At 39.9% G+C, this 20,642-nt stretch overlaps 1 protein-coding gene across 1 annotated transcript in view; it reads right to left on the bottom strand.

Annotated features, from left to right (window-relative positions):
• CNTN5 (contactin 5) overlaps nucleotides 1-20,642 on the bottom strand; it is a 927,011-nt gene that overhangs the window by 154,097 nt on the left and 752,272 nt on the right. Inside the window, exons 10-11 of the mRNA XM_058185575.1 lie at nucleotides 20,423-20,604; nucleotides 45-181 (exon numbers count right to left, since the gene is read on the bottom strand). Of these exons, the coding sequence (XP_058041558.1) occupies nucleotides 45-181; nucleotides 20,423-20,604 (319 nt within the window). The remainder of the gene's footprint in view (nucleotides 1-44; nucleotides 182-20,422; nucleotides 20,605-20,642) is intronic.

The following is a 20,642-nucleotide window of genomic DNA, read 5'->3' as shown; positions in this document are numbered from 1 at the left end:
GTTCTAAGACAATCTGAAAGCCAACAAAACTACAGCATACTTACCTCTGGCCGCAGAGTATTCCCATTTTTGAGCCAGCGATAAGTTGGCCTCGGCTTTCCAGAAGCTCTACACTCCCACCGAAGTTGATCCCCGCTGTCTAACTGGGTATCGTTCAGCCTCTCTGTCCAGTGTGGATATGCTGCCAACAATAACAATAATGACAGAAGTTCCGGGTGATTAATATTGTGGAACTTTTAACTGATACTTAAAAAAATGTTTCTCAACCTTGGGATTTTGTTGTGTGGCCTTCAATTCTCCATGGATGGCTAGGGAATTCTGGGAGTTGAAGTCCATGCATATTCAAGTTTGTAAGGTTGAGAAGCATTGCTTTAAACTAATTAGGTGATCAACTATGACTAATTTAAGTGATCAAATATTACTGGTGATAAGGATGGGTGGTACTTTTGGTACAGTTTTCCAGCAATGGGTCAGACGCAAGCTGATCAATCAGAAGTGGCTGAACTAAATGAGGTAACAAAGTGAAACTCACAATGTCCTGGCATGATAGGACTGGTGTTGATTAAATGTCTTTGGGTGGTAACATCATTACTGCAAGCACAGGCCGGAAGAGCAAAGATATCATCTCTACGTGAGTTATATGGATGCTGTTAACTGTGATATGGATTTCAAGCCAAAAATAGCATATTCCATGCTGTTTCAACTGTGTAAGCCCCCATTTTGTCATGCTGCCTCTGCACACTGAGAGCTCTGCTGGATTTTGAAGCAACGGGAAGTTTCAAAATAAGGCATGAGAACATTAGCACCTATTGGCAAATGTTATGATAGACTAAATTTAGTCCAGTTAGTGACTGCAGGTAAATTTGTCAGCTCAAGCAGAAATGGAGATAAGTGGAAGTCTAAAAGAGAACAATCAGGAAATGTGCTTAGTACTTTGTACTAAATATTGGAACACTGCTATCATGTCTCCACTGGTCCTTCTCTTCTCAAGACTAGCCATGCCCAGTTCCTGTAACCGTTCCTCATATATTTTAGCCTCCAGTCCCCTAATCATCCTGGTTGCTCTTTTCTGCACTTCAGTGTAAGATCACCATTCTGACAAAGAACTTGGCATCTTCATTGGGAGCTGACATTACACTTCTATCATTTATATAGTTTGGCCTCATTTGTAACAGACAGGCAGAAACTCCATTAATCAAAGTGAAGAATGAATGAGAGTATCTTTACAGCTTTTTCTATCTCATTCTGAATACATATTCTGAATCAACCAGCTTTATAATTTGACAAAACCTTTAATTCAAAAGGATGAATCAATTTGTAGTCATGTTGTCAAGGCTATCTTTACATTACAGACTGTAACAGCATTGGATGTGTTCAGCTGTAAAATTAAACTATGTTTTAACATTGTGAGAGCTACTATGAAAAGAAAATTTGGTTCCTCCTAGATTTCTGCATACATTCCTCCTTTGTCCCCAGATTTACAGTAGGAATGAGATTATCAAAAATTTCCAATAACGTTTGAGATAAAATGAAATTTATTGTGTAGCATAATCAGAACTCTAAATACATTTAGAAATAGAAGAAGCCCGCTTTTGTATAATTTAGTCTGAAGTGGTTTTACAGCAATTGTAGTTAAAACTAACCATGTTTTGTCCATTTAGAAAAACAGCAAAGAACTAGGTTCATGTATTACACTAAGTTTTAAAGAAGTTGATCTAATATGGCTTATGATGTAGAATGTTGTATGCACCTGGTCAATGATCTGTGGTTAAAAATAATGACTTTACATGACATATAACTACAGAAAGTTACCTTGTGGTAAGATGGGTGGTAAATAAACATAATAATAATTTAATAATAATTTAATTGAGAACAAATGCAAACAAATGCACACAAATTGAGACAGCAACAGAAAGCAAGTGCTGCCTCTTCAAAAGAGCTGAAGAAACAGTGGACCACCTGGTAAGCTGCTGCAAGAAGATCGCACAGACTGACTACAAGCAGCGGCATGACAAGGTAGCAACAATGGTGCATCGGAAGATCTGTAAGAAATATATATTTGGCTGAAAGCAAGAACTGATGGGACCATAAAAAAGAGAAAGTCACAGAAAATGAAGACGCTAAATTGCTTTGGGCCTGCCACATAGCACCTCAGATTATAAACTATCTATATATATAAAAGCAAAAACCACTCACTCATTAAACACGAAATCTCCAGAACCGTAAAGCCTACAAACTTGAAATTTGCCACATACTGTATGTTCCTCTTGGCTTCTAGGTGCTCACTAAGAAAGGATTTTTCAAAATGATGATCAGAGCATTAGAGCATTTCCTATATTATTATAACACACTCTGATGCTAATTAGTTGGACGTTCTACTCTCCCTCCCAATTTGAAAATAACTCTGAAAAGAATGGTATAGCATAGGACAGACTTCTGTGGGGCAAGCCTCATGGAGAGAAGGGTCTAGAAAGCCTGAGGGAGAGAAGGGGATAGGATAAGAGATGTTTCTGTGGGGCAAGGCTTGAGGGAAAGAAAGGGAGAGAAGAGGAGAGGCTTCTTTGGGGCCAGCCTGAGGGAGAGAAGGGGAGTGGAGAGGGGCCTCTATGGGGCCAGTCTGAGGGAGAGAAGTGGGTAGGATAAGAGATACTTCTGTGGAGCCAGCCTGAGAGAGAGAAGATGAGAGGCTTTTTTGGGGCCAGTCTGAGGGAGAGAAGGGGGATAGAGAGGAGAGGCTTCGGTGGGGCCAGTCTGAGGAAGAGAAGGGGAGAGGAGAGGCCAATAGTAACTACTCATTAATTTTCAAACACTGTCAATGTATCAAGCCCAATCCCATAATTTCATAGCAGAGCATGGATATTCAGCTAGTTATAAATAAAAAAGACCAAAAAATCTGGCTAGTGGATGTGGTGGTACCTGGAGACAGTAGAAGAGAAAGAACAGGAGAAGATCACCTGCAAATAGAATGGCTGTGAAAGAATTTGGCTGCATGATTTGGGTTTGGCTAGTCTAAAGAAAAGAAGAATTAGGGGTGATATGATAGCAGTACTCCAGTATTTGAGGGGCTGCCACAAAGAAGAGGGGGTCAAATTATTCTCCAAAGTACCAGAGGGCAGGACAAGAAACAATGGGTGAAAACTAATCAAAGAGAGAAGCAACCTGGAATTAAGGAGAAATTTCTTGATGGTGAGGACAATTAACCAGTGGAACAGCTTGCCTTCAGGAATCATGGGCATCACTGGATGTTTTTAAGAAGAGTCTAGACAGTCACTTATCTGAAATGATATAGGTTCTCCTGCTTGAGCAGGGGGCTGGATTAGAAGACCTCCAAGGTGCCTTCCAGCTCATTCTATTCTAATTCAGAAGCAAGCAAAAATGGTCCCGCAAGTACTAGGTGCCTTGGGTGCAATCCCAAAACAACTGGAGCACCATTGACATTGACAAAATCACCATCAGTCAATTGCAAAAAGGCAGCCTTACTCAGAAAAGCTTACATCCTAAGACTATACCTTTAATACTGGGGTGAAATCTACTTACCTTTCTTACTGGTTCAGAAGTGCACACGCCGCGCGCAGACCTTCTGTACAATCGCAAAAGGTAAAAAACACATTATTTCCTGGTTAAAACCAGGAAGTAATGAACCTGGGCAGGTGGGCGGAGCTTTGCTCTGCCATCGCTACTGGATCGCCGAACCACAGGTCACGATCACTACCAGATTGCGAGATCCGGTCAAAACCAGGAGCATTTCACCCCTGCTTTAACACCATCAAAACCCCACATCTGCCTATCCCAGGCAATTGGAAAGGCCTCGATAGGTAGACAAAAATGCCAAAGCCAGTCTGAACATCTGGATGACTGGATGATGAATCATAGAATAGAATAGAATTTTTTTTTTTTTATTGGCCAAGTGTGATTGGACACACAAGGAATTTGTCTTGGTGCATATGCTCTCAGTGTACATAAAAGATGAACGTATCTTTTCTTTTATGTACACTGAGAGCATATGCACCAAGACAAATTCCTTGTGTGTCCAATCACACTTGGCCAATAAAAAATTCTATTCTATTCTATTCTAAAAGAAAAGATACGTTCATCAAGGTACAACATTTACAACACAATTGATGATCAATATATCAATATAAATCATAAGGATTGCCAGCAACAAGTTATAGTCATACAGTCATAAGTGGAAAGAGATTGGCGATGGGAACTATGAAACGATTAATAGTAGTGTAGATTCAGTAAATAGTCTGACAGTGTTGAGGGAATTATTTGTTTAGCAGAGTGATGGCCTTCGGGAAAAAACTGTTCTTGTGTCTAGTTGTTCTGGTGTGCAGTGCTCTATAGCGTCGTTTTGAGGGTAGGAGTTGAAACAGTTTATGTCCAGGATGCGAGGGATCTGCAAATATTTTCACGGCCCTCTTCTTATTATTCTAATTATTATTATTCTAAATTATTTAGAATAATTTAGAATCTAATTATTCTAAATCATCATAATAATTTAATAATAACACATACTCAGTGAAGTAGTAATTTATACAAAATGGAAAGAAGAGCTTTTCAGTATTGCATAGGTAACTGAACAAAGACACAAAGCATATGAGTCTGGAAATGTCTTGGCACGTCATTGTATGACTAAATAGGGATTTAGAATGATCAAACCAACCTAGTTTCACAGTTGAATCTCTGGATTCCATCTCATTTACAAAACATTTACTTAAGCAAATTTTCTCAGTCTTAATTTTATGTTTTGTAGAAAGCTCCAGCTATGAGGCTAACTCCAAACTCTATTCACCTCATAAGGCTTTAGCAATAACAGCTGCTGGTGCAAGCTGCAGAACAACTGCATGTTATTGATACTAGCTGCCAAGAAAAAAAAGCCTTTTCAAATTAATAAGGTTTAACTCATTAATTCAAATTGCTGAAGAGTGTTTAAATCTCTTCTATATGACATTGAAGTCTAACAAGTTGAGAGGCCTGAATATCATGGAGTGCCAGATAAGATATTTGGCAGTGTAAGTTGGTAATTGAGAATCAACATGGCAAAGGATCTATTTTGGATAGAATGAGATCACTGGAGCACTTTAATAACTGTTATTACACTGGACTGAATTTAAAAACGAATCACATATGCTATTTGGTATTTGGCCAGTCTTTAATTAGAGTTTAAATAGCTTCAAGAAAAACATTCCTATTCTGAGCATGGTTATTACAGATAAAACAGTCTTACCTAGATGGGGATGAGGTCTGCTGAACTATGGATGTTTATATACACTGGTTTGTCCAGCAAAAAATTGACCAGTAATGTAAGAACATATTGATTGGTTTCAAAATCTTGCTTCAAAAATCCATCATGAATTGGATATGTCTAGTTTAATGAAGGGATGCGGTGGCTCAAGGGCTAGGATGTTGAGCTTGTCGATCAAAAGGTTGGCAGCTCAGCGGTTCAAATCCCTGGTGCTGCCGTGTAACGAGGTGAGCTCCCGTTACTTGTCCCAGCTTCTGCCAACCTAGCAGTTTCGAAAGCACATAAAAATGCAAGTAGAAAAAATAGGGACCACCTTTGGTGGGAAGGTAACAGCGTTCCATGTGTCTTTGGCGTTGAGTCATGCCGGCCACATGACCACGGAGACGTCTTCGGACAGTGCTGGCTCTTCGGCTTTGAAATGGAGATGAGCACCGCCCCCTAGAGTCGGCAACGACTAGCACGTATGTATGAGGGGAACCTTTACCTTTAGTTTAATGAAAAGAAGGACTAGGAGTGATATGATAGCAATGTTCCAATATCTGTCACAAAGAAGAGGGGTGTGTCCAACCTATTTTCCAAAGCAGGACAAGAAGCAATGGGTGGAAACTAATCAAGGAGAGAAGCAATATGAAACTAAGGAGAAATTTCCTAACAATTAGAACAATTTAATCAGCAATTTAATCAGAAATTTCCTAACAATTAGAACAATTTAATCATTTGTCTCCAGAAGTTGTGGGTGCTCCAACACTTGGAGGATTTTAAGAAGAGAATGGACCACTATTTGTCTGAAATGATAACGAGTTTCCTGCTTGAGAAGCAGGTTGGACTAGAAGACCTCCAAGGTCCCTTCCAACTCTGTTATTCTGGTATGAATCGAATATAGAGCAGATCTGTCATAAGATACACCACTTCTTTTCTGCTACCGAAGATCGATATCTGATTACATTAATTAAAATACCTGAAATTAGAAAGAAAAATCTCATCCTTAAATAACATACTGTACATTTTAATAAAAGGTAAAGGTAAAGATTCCTCTCGCACATACGTGCTAGTTGTTCCCGACTCTAGGGGGTGGTGCTCATCTCCATTTCAAAGCCGACGAACCAGTACTGTCCAAAGATGTCTCCGTGGTCATGTGGCCAGCATGACTCAACGCCAAAGGCACATGGAACGCTGTTACCTTCCCACCAAAGGTGGTCCCTATTTTTCTACTTGCATTTTTATGTGCTTTCAAACTGCTAGGTTGGCAGAAGCTGGGACAAGTAACGGGAGCTCATCCCATTATGCAGCACTAGGGATTCGAACCGCTGAACTGCCGACCTTTCGATCGACAAGCTCAGCGTCTTACCCACTAAGCCCTTACATTATAATAGGCACTATTAAATTGTTTTGTGAGTCATGAAGAAAAAGAAAGAGAGAAAGAACAGGGGGTGGTGTGCTAAGAGAGCAGGATGGGCTACGTCAGGGGTGTCAAACTTGCATTGCCACGATAGTATCACGTGACATATTGGGACTTTTCCCCCCTTCGCTAAACCTGGCGGGGATGGAGCCAGCATTTGATGCATGTGACCCATGGGCCATGGACTATATGAGTTACCTTAGTTCTAGTCTTAAAAACTTAGGAGAGAAAAGTGAATATAATTATTTACCTTCGTAATTATTTTTGCCTTTGACATAAGTACACGAAACCTGGAACTGGTTAATTAAATCTGATAAAAATGTAACACTAATGAAAAGTACAAAAAATGAGTTGGATTCTATGTAAGTCATTCTTAGAATAGATTGGCTAGTTGAGAAGAAGCTGAAAAGGGAAAATGAGAAGAGATTTTTTGATAAGCAACAGAAGGAGAAAAAATAAAGTAGATCTAAGGAATATTGGAAAAAATGATTTTTTCCTATACAGTTCCAAATATAAGAAGCTCTTAAGAGCCACAAAGTAGTGTCTTTCAAGTGACACTAATGGTTGTCAAGATTCATGTTCCAATTTTTCAAAAAAATAAAATAAAATAAAAAGCAAATAAATACACAGAACACATAATGTTAGGGCATTCATTCTTAAGCATAATGTGTAGTTTCATAAATATTTCTGGGTGTTCTGTAGGCCCCAGAGACATTTGAAATAAATAAAATATACTGATGCAGTTTGATGCTTTGTTTGGAAGTACACCGACATGCTCCCCCCGAAAGAAAATGCAGATCTCAGATCACAATTCGGAAGGCTAGTAGATAGCAATCTCACCAGGTTGCTTTCTGTTAAATAAATATTTAATTAACACATGTTAATGCCGATTATGGAAGTTATGAATTGCCCATAATATGGTCTGAACATCTGAAATAATCCAAAGACATAGGCAGGCCTTGAATTAAGATTATCAGGTGGAGCACAGAAGAATGGGGAATTCTGAGGAACAGTAATACATTCAAAGAGTTTCTAGAAAAAAAAGGGGGAGAAAATCAAAGAAAAGAGAAATCAGAATGCTGACTTCAGACTACTGACTTCTTTTCAAAATCTGAGCAGGGGGTTTGACTAGAAGACCTGCAGGGTTTCCTCCAACTCTTATTCTGTGAAAAAAGAAAAGAGAAAGAGAAAGAGGGAGAGGGAGGGAGGAAGAAAGAAAAGAAAAGAAAAGAAAAGAAAGAAAGAACTACGTGTTGAACTATGTTCAACATAGTTCAACTATGTTCACCTTTTTGTTGAAATGGAGCCCTGAAAGAGCTTCACAGTTAGATAGTGAGAGGATTCATGGAAAGCATTAGATGTTCCACATTCTACTTGACCTGAAGACATTCAGGTTAATGAACAAGAGACACAGTGCGTTATGAATAAATCCTACTAAAAAGTATTTAGAATTGTTTCATCAGATCAAAAAATGAAATTCAAATAATTGGGATAAAATTGATATAAATAATTTGTTATGCTCAACAATAATAGTCAAATATTGTCAAAACAAAAAAAATCATACAATAGAGAAATTAACATAATTATGGTAAATTGCAAGCATTAAACAATTTTTTTTGCTATATGAAAGACTGCTCAAGCAAACACTTCTGTCTGAAAAAAACCTCCCACATTATTCACAATTTAAGAACAAGCAAAAATTAATGAAGCTAAACAAGTCAATTGTTCATTTTAATTAAATCTATTTGAGAACATTAAGCTAGTTCTGACAAAACATTCAGCCTGGACTATTTTCTTGACACAGGTTTACTAAAATACTCTTTGAAATAATTCAAGGATATCAACCTTGAAATGAGTTTTGTAGTAGCAATTTTGATTGCTGTTTCTTTTTTAAGGACCATTATTGGCCTTGGAGTATGGATTTAGGGCAGGGATGTAAAACTCACGAGACATGTTGTCATGTGACGTATTGCAACTTTCCCCTTTGCTAAACCAGGGGTAGGTGTGGCCAGGACGTGACGTATCTGGCCCTGACCTGTGAGTTTCCCACTGCTGATTTAGAGAATCTCTACAGGAGATTGGATCGGCCTTTAAGGGTTAGTGGAGTTTAGGAACCTGAGTCATGTTCTGCTCAAGTATTTTATCAAGGTGTTCATGTCATCCATATGATCTGGTTTTGATTAATAAATCAGATAACTTGATTGCAGAAAATATGACTTCAGCAACAGAGTGGTCAATGCCTGGAATACACTACCTGACTCTGTGGTTTCTTCCACAAACCCCCAAAACTCTAACCTTAGACTGTCTACTGTCGACCTCACCCCCATTCCCAAGAGGTCTTTAAGGGGAGTGCATAAGCGCACCGACGTGCCTACTGTCCCTGTCCTAATGTCCCCCTTTTATTTGTAACCAGTTCATGTATTAATAACCATGTTTATATCTATATCTGTTATCTAATACATGCTTGACAAAATAAATACTTTTTTAAAAAAAATTATGTTTTCTCTTTGCTTTTTATTGCTAATACAGTAGCCATGTCATTCATGCAGATATGGACAAGTTAGAACTTAATTTGCACACTTAATCTGGCATGAACTTAATTTATGCCCTGACCAGTTAAAGGATTTCTCAATCGTTGCTAAATCAGTAGAAAACTATACCAGCATTGAAATATGTGGTCCCCAATTCCATATTCTGCTACTATTGTCTCTGTTACAATTCCCTTAACTTCCCTTAAAAGTAATGGGTGACAAAACATAATCAATGTTATATACTTTGAGCGTGCCCTTGGTTAATGTTGGAATGAATGAGAAGATTTACTTTAACATCCAAACAGCTAAGGATGGCTTGGATCTGTCTAACTCATAGGTTGGAGGCAAGAATAAGCAAAGTTATGGCAATAAGGCACAAAAATGAAGCATATATTTTTCTCCTGTTTTTAATGGCCAGGTAGGGAAGACCTCTAAAATATTTTCTAGAAATTTTCATCTGAAATATAGGCATAGAATAACATAGAATAACAGAGTTGGAAGGGACCTTGGAGGTCTTCTAATCCAGCCCCCTGCTTCAGCAGGAGACCCTATATCTGTGATGGCGAACCTATGGCACGGGTGCCACAGCTGGCACGCAGAGCCCTCTCTGCGGGCACGCAAGCCGTTGCCCAGTTCAGCTCCACTGTGCATGTGCGCATGCCTCCCGCCAATCAGCTGATTTTCAGGATGCGCGAGGGGCGGGGCGTATGTGGGAGATGCATGTGCATGCACAAGGGAGGTTACATGCATGCATGGGGAGCGGGGGGGCACGCATGCATGTGCGGGCGCGGAGCATGGAGAGTGCGCCGTGCCCCCCCATAGTCCATTTTTGGGCCCAGGAGGCTGCAGGGAGGGTTTTGGGGGGGTAGGGGGTCATGCATGCATGCACAGTGGATGGGGGGAATGTGGGGGGTCATGTGCGCATGCGCAGGGGGGCATGGGGGAGGTGTGCACACATGTGTAGGGGGCACGCATTGCATTACAGGTGTTGGCACACCCACATGCTGTTGCATGTGGTTTTGGCACATGACAAGAAAAAGGTTAGCCAGAACTGCCCTATACCATTTCAGACTGGTGGCTGTCCAGTTTTTTCTTAAAAACCTCCAATGATGGGGCAGCCACAACTTCTGGTAAGCCATTCCACTGGTTAATTGTTTTCACTGTTAGGAAATTTCTCCTTACACTCGCTTCTTTCCTTGATTGTTTTTCATCTGTTGTTTTTTGTCTTGCCTTCTGGTGCTTTAGAAAACAGGTTGACCCCTCTCATCTTTGTAGTATCTCCTCAAATACTGGAAGGCTGCTATCATGTCACCCCTAATCCTTCTTTTCACTAGACTAGACATACTCAATTCCTGCAACTGTTCTTCATAAGTTTTTGCCTCCAGCCCCATAATCATCTTAATTGCTCTCCTCTGCATTCTTCTCTGCACGAATCAAAAAGAGGGCTGTGAAAATACTTACAGATACCTCACATCCCGGACACAAACTGTTTCAACTCCTACCATCAAAATGACGTTATAGAGCACTGCACACCAGAACAACTAGACACAAAAACAGTTTTTTCCCGAAGGCCATCACTCTGCTAAACAAATAATTCTCTCAACACTGTCAAACTATTTACTGAATCTGCACTACTATTAATCTTCTCATGGTTCTCATCACCCATCTCCTTCCATTTATGACTGTAACTTTGTTGCTTGTATCCTTACAATTTATACTGTAATTGATTGTTTCCTGATTGTTTAATTGTAGCCTATGACTATCATTAAGTGTTGTATCATTAACTGTTAAATTTATACCCTATGACTATCATTAAGTGTTGTAAGTGTTGTACCTTGATGAAGGTATCTTTTCTTTTATGTACACTCAGAGCATTTGCACAAAGACAAATTCCTTGTGTGTCCAATCACACTTGGCAAATAAAAAATTCTATTCTATTATATTCTATTTCCAATGTCTCAATTTCTTTTTAATGTTGTGACCAAAACAGGCATCCAGACATTTAGTGAGATTATTTAAAAGTCATTTATTGGGCCACAATTGAGCAGAGTCTGAATAATGGGGGAAGGGGAGACAAATCACTGTTGCTGACAGGAAAAAAATATGATGGGGGTGGTTGGGAATGCAGATTCGAATGGACAAAAAGGAGCAGGCCTAGCAACATCCAACAGAAAGTCATTTTTATCACTAGTTGGGAGGCATGTCATGCCAAGTGGGTGAGACAGAGGAAATGATCATCCCAAATTGTCAGCTGCATCAAGCAATATGAATACATCTGGTTTTTTGCATTAGATACGATGAGGGAATCAAATTAACCTGTGATTACAGAAAAGCAGACAGGGCTGCCTCAGTGCAATCCAGGCATTGCCGAGAGCATCTCCAGTGAGCTGGATCAAATCCAGCTGACAAACTGAGCGTGACTGAGGAAGATGGAAGAGCTAGTACCGAAGGAGGAATGCAAATCAGAGTGTATTTCTCCCAATGCCAGCTGTAATCCACAAACCCAGTTTGAAGCTACCCAAAGGGTAAAGGGGTGGTTGATTATTTACAAACCAGCGGCCCTAAGGCATGAAGATATGATATAATGCCCATGGGAGGCTGTTAACTCAGTTTTATTTGAAAACCAAAAAGAAGGAGATATAGCAGCATGCAACGGAAGGAGAAATGGAAAGGAGGAGAGAGGGGAAAACAAGGGAAAGGAGATGGTTGAAAGAAAGAAAGAAAGAAAGAAAGAAAGAAAGAAAGAAAGAAAGGAGGGAAGGAGGGAAGGAGGGAGGAAGGGAGGGAGGGAGGAAGGAAAAGATGAGGGAGGGAGGAAGGAAGGAAGGAAGGAAGGAAGGAAGGAAGGAAGGAAGGCTGAAAGCACTGGTTAATAGTATTGTTACCAAGCGCCAAAGAAGATTCAGAATGTATTTTTTTGAGATCAATAAAACCTCAGTTTTTCTGAGGCAAACTTAACACTTCATGAAGTGTGTTCCTTTTATTTTTCTCAAGCTAAAAATCTGTTTCCAAAAAATTATTTATGAGGAACTTGCCTGAAAAGACACTGTGTTTCTCCAAATTGTATGCAGAAAGTGCCGTAGTAAGAAAAGAATATTTTGTATTCAAGATCACGATTTCTCAGGGATTTGATATTAATAAACCCGTGCATTAGGGAAAGATGCTTGCCAAAGGACTCCTGTGAAGAATATTCTAGGCATATGATCAGGGGCAGGTTTCAAAACCCGTTGCTACTGGTTTGCTCGTGGGCACTCATGCACTTGTGGGCACGCGTCATGCTTCTATGCATGCACAGAAGTGTCTGGGCAGGTGGGTGGAGCCTCCCGCTGCTGCCACCACCACTACCGGGTCACCAATCTGGGGCGAACTGGTAGCAACCCACCACTACATATGATAGACAAAACTACTTGCATCCATTCAGAGTTGGATTCTGCCTGGGTGATGGACTCTTGACCAATTATCTGGGAAGAGTTTTCCAATGAGCCTCCAGGAAGCAGATAGGGGTCTTCTCTAAGTCCTTCTGTATCCTTGTGCTTCTAGTTCGCTCAGGATGGCTTACTCTTGGGTTCATTCGTGAATGAGAGAGCAGACCTGGGCAGGGGATTCGACTAGAAGACCTCCAAGGTCCCATCCAATTTTTTTATTCTGTTATTGGTGTATATCGTATATTGTTTCCCTGAAGTGAGAGGGTTTGTGTTTTTCATAAACATATGTATATGGTTTTTCCGCTTATATCTATTTTAATGTTTAAAATCTTTATATGCTGTCTAAATTTGATGATTAACATGGCCAGTAAATTGATTAAATAAATAAAATACTGAGAGAACATTGCACATGGAAACTATGATACTAATTTTTTTTACAGATCTTTTAAAAATTACGATTAATAAATTAACAAAGGAGATAAAAGAAAACCAAGATACAGAATATTATATAGTATGGAATAAATTGTATAATTGATAGAAATTAGAAATGGTAAATGACAAAAATGGGGAAAAGGTCACCAAAAAAAAAAAAAAAAGGTAATACATGAAAGAAAACGAATTGTTATAATGATAGGTATGATGGAATATATACAGAAATAAGGGATAATGGGACAAAAAAGATAAGTATACTTAAAGAAATCGAGAGGGGAAAAATATAAATAATAGAGCAATACAGATACGAAGCTGTTGTAAAGAAGGAGTATATGTTTTTGCTAGTGTTTGTTATGTCTTGTTTTTTTTTTTTAAAAAAATAAGTATATATATATATATATATATATATATATATATATATATATATATATATATATATATATATATATATATATATATATGTTTTCTGAGGTTTTCACGGGTGTTTGTATATAGGTCTTTGGTTGTTGGGTTTTCTCCGTGTAAAATTGGAAGTGTCTTGGCGACGTTTGACAAAGTCTCATTCGTCATCTTCAGGCTTCAACCGTGCTTCTGGGAGCAATATATATATATATATATATATATATATATATATATATATATATATATATATGTAGGTCTTTGGTTATTGGGTTTTCTCCGCGTAAAATTGGAAGTGTCTTGGCGACGTTTACAAAGTCTCATTCGTCATCTTCAGGCTTCAGCCGTGCTTCTTGCTCCCAGAAGCACGAGCTGAAGCCTGAAGATGACGAATGAGACTTCATCGAAACGTCGCCAAAACACTTCCAATTTTACGCGGGAGAAAACCCGAATAACCAAAGACCTACATACAAACACCCGCGAAAACCTCAGAAAACATATATATATATATGAAGCACGAAGCTGAAGCCTGAAGATGACGAATGAGACTTCGTCGAAACGTCGCCAAGACACTTCCAATCTTACACGGGAGAAAACCCGAACAACCAAAGACCTACATATATATATATATATATATATATATATATATATATATATATATATATATATATATATATTTATATATAGATATATATATTTACGATTAAAAATAACCTGACAGAGCAAAATGCAGCCCTTCTAATGCAAAGAGTAAAACTGATCAGATTTATAGTAATCCATATGTCCGTAATATTAGGTCTTCTTTTATCAGACTGCTAAAATGAAATGTAAATGAGGGATGACATGGGTGCATAAAGCTGGAACGTTTCTATTAAACCACTGAGGAGATTCACCTGGAGCTTTGGAAGAGGAGCTATCATATAAAATACACTTTTCATCATCCAGTACCAAGGAAGCAACCGGTACCTTTGAATGCTGTCTAAATTTGAGGAGGGTGAACTAACTAAAATTAAATTGTGACAAGATGGAGATTATGTTGGAATTGGATCTGGGGATGGAGGTTCAGGCTGTTTTGGAAGAGCAGGCAAGATCATATATTGAGAATGTTTCTTGATCCTCAACTATCACTGAATAGACAGGCTGAGACTGCAATACAGAATATCGTTGCACAGCTATGTTTAGTGCCTCATTTTCAACCCTTTCTAAATTTAGTTCTGTTGATAATAATCCATGCCAGTGATGACTAACCTTTTCGTTGTTGGGTGCCAAAAGTGGGGGGAGTGCGGGGGGTTGCACACGTGCGTGCCCACACCTATAATTCAATGCACCCCGTGCATGCGTGTGCAAACCTCCCCGCTCCCCCCCGCTTTTGGCATGCAATGGCATAGTGGGACCGGAAGGCCCATTTTTCGCTCTCCCCAGGTGCCAGAAACTTTCTAGGAGCCTGGGGAGGGCGAAAACAGTCTCCCCACCCCCGGAGGCTGGAAATAGCCACTTTCCCAAGTTCTGATGGGCCCAGAAGGCCGAAAATCAGCTAACCAGCACGCATATGCATGCTGGAGCTGAGCTAGGGCAACTCTCGCGTGCCCACAGATATGGCTCCGCGTGCCACTTGTGGCACACATGCCATAGGTTCGCCATCACGGATCTATATTGTGGTCATATCCCATCCTAACTTCATATTCTATGTGATCTATTCTTGGAAAGCGTAAGCAAGACAAAATGCAGAAGTTAAACTGCTAAATAAAAGCTAGTTTGATGTGGTTGGTTAAGGCATCAGCCAGAAACCAAGAATAGATGGGTTCTAGTTGTGCCTTAGGCACAAAATCAGCTGGGTGACCTTGGATCAGTGCCTTCTAACCCTAGGAAGAAACAAGAAAACTTCAGGGACTCCTCTGCACAGTTACAGGAGTCAGCCCAGTAGTTTTACTGACTATTGACTTGAAGTCCTCCACTTTCCTGAGTTTGCTAGTTGGTATAGGATACAAAGATACAAAGATGCTGACTAAAAAAAAAATCTGCATTGGTTGCCAGGCTGTGTTCAAAGTGGGGAAACTAATTATTAAAGCAGGGAATAGAGTCCCCAATGGGTGAGCTATAGAGGATTTCAGTTCTAATCATCATTTTATTATTTTAATAAGTTTTAATGTGATATATCGCATTACTTGATTCTGGATTTCTTTTCCTTTTTCTTTGTGTATTGCCCAGAATCACATGTCCTGAGTAAGATATTCATATAAATTCTTTCTTTCTTTTTCTTTCTATCTTTCTTTTATCATATCTACCTACCTACCTACCTACCTACCTACCTACCTACCTACCTACCTATCATCTACCTATCTACCAGTCCTAGAGGAGATCAACCCTGACTGCTCTTTAGAAGGCCAGATCCTGAAGATGAAACTGAAATACTCTGGCCACCTAATGAGAAGGAAGGACTCACTGGAGAAGAGCCTAATGCTGGGAAAGATTGAGGGCAAAAGAAGAAGGGGACAGCAGTGAATGAGGTGGCTGGATGGAGTCAGTGAAGCAGTCGGCGTGAGCTTAAATGGACTCCAGAGGATGGTAGAGGATAGGAAGGCCTGGAAGAACCTTATCCATGGGGTCGCAATGGGTGGAACATGATTTCGCAACTAACAACAACAACAACAACAACAACAATCTACCTATTATCTATCTATCTATCTATCTATCTATCTATCTATCTATCTATCTATCTATCATCTACATATCTACTATATCTATCTATGGGGTGATTGTCAACCCTGAAGCTGACTTGGCTGTGGCCATTTTGGGGCTTCAGTACTGCCGCAACTGGAGCTATGGGAAAGGGAGGGGAAAGAAGAGATAGCTGGGGTGCTATATTTTCTCCCAAGAGAAAGTATTTTCTCTTGGGAACAAAGGACATTCCCACCAGATGTCCAGAAGGAGGGGACTGGAGTCATCTAGCAACTGGACTATATCCTGTTTGGACCATGTGACAGATGGTTTGGAGAAAGCGAAAGAACTTTTTACTTTTAATTAGGTGAAAACTGCGGGAACATTTAGAGTCGGTGTTCACCAGGTCGTGCCAATATGACATATCCAATAAATCTATTCTTTGAGGAACCCACCTGCCTCAGAGTTTTGATTGCTATGGATGTGTTACTTGGAACCCTGACAGTGGTGGCACAATGGCTTAATGATGCTGGAACTGCTGTCCATAAATAGTCTGCACTCGAGCGGTTCAACTTGGCTCCACGAAATGGTATGAGCTCCAATCACTTTTTTTTTCTAACTCCTGTCCACCCAAACCATGCAATTTTGCAAACAGATAAATGGATTTTTTCCACTTTGGTGGAGGAAACCTAGCTGAGTTTGTGTGTGTGTGTGGACAGTGGAAGCTGGACCTGGCCAGACACGAGGCAACACAATATGAGGTGATGCAAGGTGAGACTGGAAGAGTAACCCAGAAGAGGAAGCAACCTGAGCACAACTAGTCAGCTATTGTAAGCTAGTTCACCTCCTAAATACACCAAGGAGAGGCACACAAGTGGCGAACAGAATGAACTAGCAATTAAAGATGTCAGGATTGCATTGTGTCTAGTACTTATAGATTTCCCTTTAGTATGCCATATACTAAATGAATGAATGAATGAATGAATCTATCTATATATCTCTATCTATCTGTCTACCTGCCTGCCTGCCTGCCTGCCTACCTACCTACCTACCTATCATCTATCTACTGTACCTATTTTATTATGACTCATTTGGTCATTCAGATCTGTAGGAAGGCTTGTTTTGATCTTTCTTAGCATATCTTCTCCTGCACTCTTCTTCAGCATTTAGCATTTCACTATGCTTTTAATAGTATACATTCTGTATTTTTAATCTTTAGCATTGCGTTTACATTCATATTAACTGATTTGAGGCTGCTTGTCTGAACATAGCCAGGGGGTATAAATCAGAGAAATAAATAAATGCCTCTGCTGAAAGACTAGATATGATCATTGACTTATCAAAGTGAGTAGCCAGACTTGGTTCCTTAATGTCCTGGTTCAGCCCTCTATCACTTGTTATACTTTCCCTCCAGGTTAAAAGAAAATTTCATTCTGGAAAAGAGACAGCAGTAGAAGACAGTGCTTAGGAAGCATCTCTTGAGGTTTAAGATGAGACTATTATTCTTATCAAAAATGATATATCCCAGTGTTGGTGAACCTTTTTGGCACCAAGTGCTGAAATAGGGGTGCGTGCGTGCTGGAAACCAGAAGAGCAGCCACCCGATGCGCATGCATGTGCCATAAAGATGATCTTCCGGTTTCCGGCATGCGCATGTGCACCAGCCACCTTGTCTTCCAGTTTCTGGCGTGCATGTATGTGTGAAGACCAGCTGGCCAGCATGCATGTGCACGCCGTAAACCGGAAGATCATCTTCACGGCACGTGCATGTGCACCGGGTGGCTGCTCTTCTGGTTTCCAGGCTCCCGCGCACATGAAGACCAAGTGGCTGGCACGCTGGAACCTAGAAGAGTAATGGGTGATGGCTTGCATGCCCGGAAAGATGGCTCTGTGTACCACTTCCGGCACACGTGCTGTACAGTGGTGAAATCCAAATTTTTTACTACTGGTTCTGTGGGCGTGGCTTGGTAGGAATGGCAGGGGAAGGACACTGCAAAATCTCCATTCCCTCCCCACTCCAGGGGAAGGATATTGCAAAATCTCCATTCCCACCCCACTCTGGGGCCAGCTAGTGGCGGTATTTGCCGGTTCTCCGAACTACTCAAAATTTCCACTACTGGTTCTCCAGAACCTGTCAGAATCCAGAACCTGCTGGATTTCACCCCTGGTGCCATAGGTTCACCATCACAGATATATGTTATTTGGCATATACTATTTCCACAGGATTCAATCTGGGTTGATCACTGGGACCGGAGGTTTACTCTTCTGAGCCTTCAGACTTGTGCTGGAGCCCATCCCTGAGGAACTACTTTTTACTGCGATATGTGCTTTCACGTATTCTATGAGTTATATTTATGTGGTGCCTTCCTATTGGTTAATTGGTGTTGATGGCTGACAAGTTGGCTGTTGTTTCCTTGTGCTGCCAAGCCCTCAGCTCCTAAGTACCTTCATTTAACATTTTTATTGAGTTTTAAAATAAAATAAGATACAAAATACAAAAGTAAATAGGAAAGCCATAGAGAGGTGAGAGAGAAGGGGAGGAAGAAAAATGAGGAAAGGTTGGGAAAAGGAAAAAGAAGCACTGACTTCTGACTCTCTCTGTTGCAGTAAAATAAGGCATTAACATCCAACCACAACTTTTTGTTTTTTCATAATAATATAAACTAGCCCTTTCTATAGGGATTTATCAATCTATCTGGTGAAACCCAAAATCAAACTTCCATTCTTTTCCACTTCAAGAACAAAATTCAGAAGCGGTCTCCATGTGGAAACAAAAGTACTTATACTCTTTTCTTTAATCAAAATAGTCAATTTTGCCATTTCAGCCAACTCCATCAGCTTCTGCAGCCACTCGTCCATGGTAGGAATCGAAGCGCCCTCCAATTTTTGTGCACATAATAATCTTGCCGTTGTCAACATATATAGTGTTAAAGTTGCAATTTTTTTTCTCCAAGTCTTTTTCCATCAGGCCCAAAATGAAAATTTTTGGTTTCATCTTTATCTTCATTTTCAAAATTTCCTGTATTAAAATATGACTCATGATCCAATTTTATTTTATTTTTTGCTTCATCACATGTCCACCATAAATGATAGAAAGTCCCTTCTTTACTTTTACATCTCCAAAGTACCTGATAAGCTGGTGGTAAATCAGCACTCCTGTTGACTGACAAGTGGCAGCACGAGGAAACAACAGCCAATCTCCAGCCATCAACACCAATCAACCAATAGGAAGGCACCAGATTGGAACTTGCAACATTATCCTGGGACATGTATATTTGCCTTCATTCGTAATATTATTTCTGGCTGAAATGCACCCAAAGTTAAAACAGATTCCATCAAATGTCACAGGTGCATGTCTGAATGTCCCAATGGCGCTTTTTCAGGAGGCAACTGGCCTTTCTCGTTTTTTCTTTGAAGACATTTCGCTTCTCATCCAGGAAACTTCTTCAGCTCTGAGAGGATAGTGGGGAATGGAAGGATTTATATTCCTTGCAGACAGCTGGACATTTGCATCCTTTTAGAGGGTCCTTGAAGCACTTGGAGGTTTATATGAGTATTGCTCCTCGTTCCTGTAGTCTGCAATTTTGGATGAGAAGCTTCTTGGATGAGAAGCAAAATGTCTTCAAAGAAAGAAACCAGAAAGTCCAGTTGCCTCCTGAAAAAGCACCATCCTAGGCTTAGAAAACTTAGAACTCTGTCGCCTTTGACAAGACCTAAGTTTAACTCATAGAATCATCTATTGTAATGTCCTTCCTGTTAAAGACTACTTCAGCTTTAATTGCAATAATACAAGAGCAACCAATAGATTTAAACTTAATGTTAACCGCTTTAAACTAGATTGCAGAAAATATGACTTCTGTAACAGAATCATCAGTGCTTGGAACACTTTACCTGACTCTGTGGTCTCTTCCCATAATCCCAAAAGCTTTAACCAAAAACTTTCTACTATTGACCTCACTCCATTCCTAAGAGGACCATAAGGGGTGTGCATAAGAGCACAAACATGTCTACCATTCCTGTCCTATTGTTTTTCTTTTTCTTCTTCTTATATATATATATATGTTTATACCTTCTTATATTTCTTCATATATATGTTTATATACTATATAATCTTTTTGTGTGATGCTTATGTATATTGTTGTGACAAAATAAATAAATAAATAAACAAACAAACAAACAAACAAACAAACAAACAAACCATGACCTGGATGACTGAGAATCTCTACAGACTTTTTGCATGTCTGAATGTACACATGCAAGCACTGAGGCAAATTAACGCTTGGTAAGAGAATGACCCTGCTATGTACAAGAGATTAATTATAAAACTTACTGTATACTTGCAACTGTCCTCGGAAGACATTCCTTCCCCGGGAATTCTCAGCTTTGCATTCATATGTCCCTGCATCTTCTAGCTGCACGTTCGGGATTTCGAGCACTGCTTGGGACTTCCGCAGGCGGGCTTTACTCGGATTGGGTCCATTAACTTTCCTCCACGAGATTGTTGGAACTGGGCTGAAATATTTAGCGAAGGCATGATTAGCTCTTCCTTG

The sequence above is a fragment of the Ahaetulla prasina genome, chromosome 5 (assembly GCF_028640845.1).
Source record: "Ahaetulla prasina isolate Xishuangbanna chromosome 5, ASM2864084v1, whole genome shotgun sequence".
Lineage (NCBI taxonomy): Eukaryota > Metazoa > Chordata > Lepidosauria > Squamata > Colubridae > Ahaetulla > Ahaetulla prasina.
This window is presented reverse-complemented; position numbering and strand designations above follow the sequence as displayed.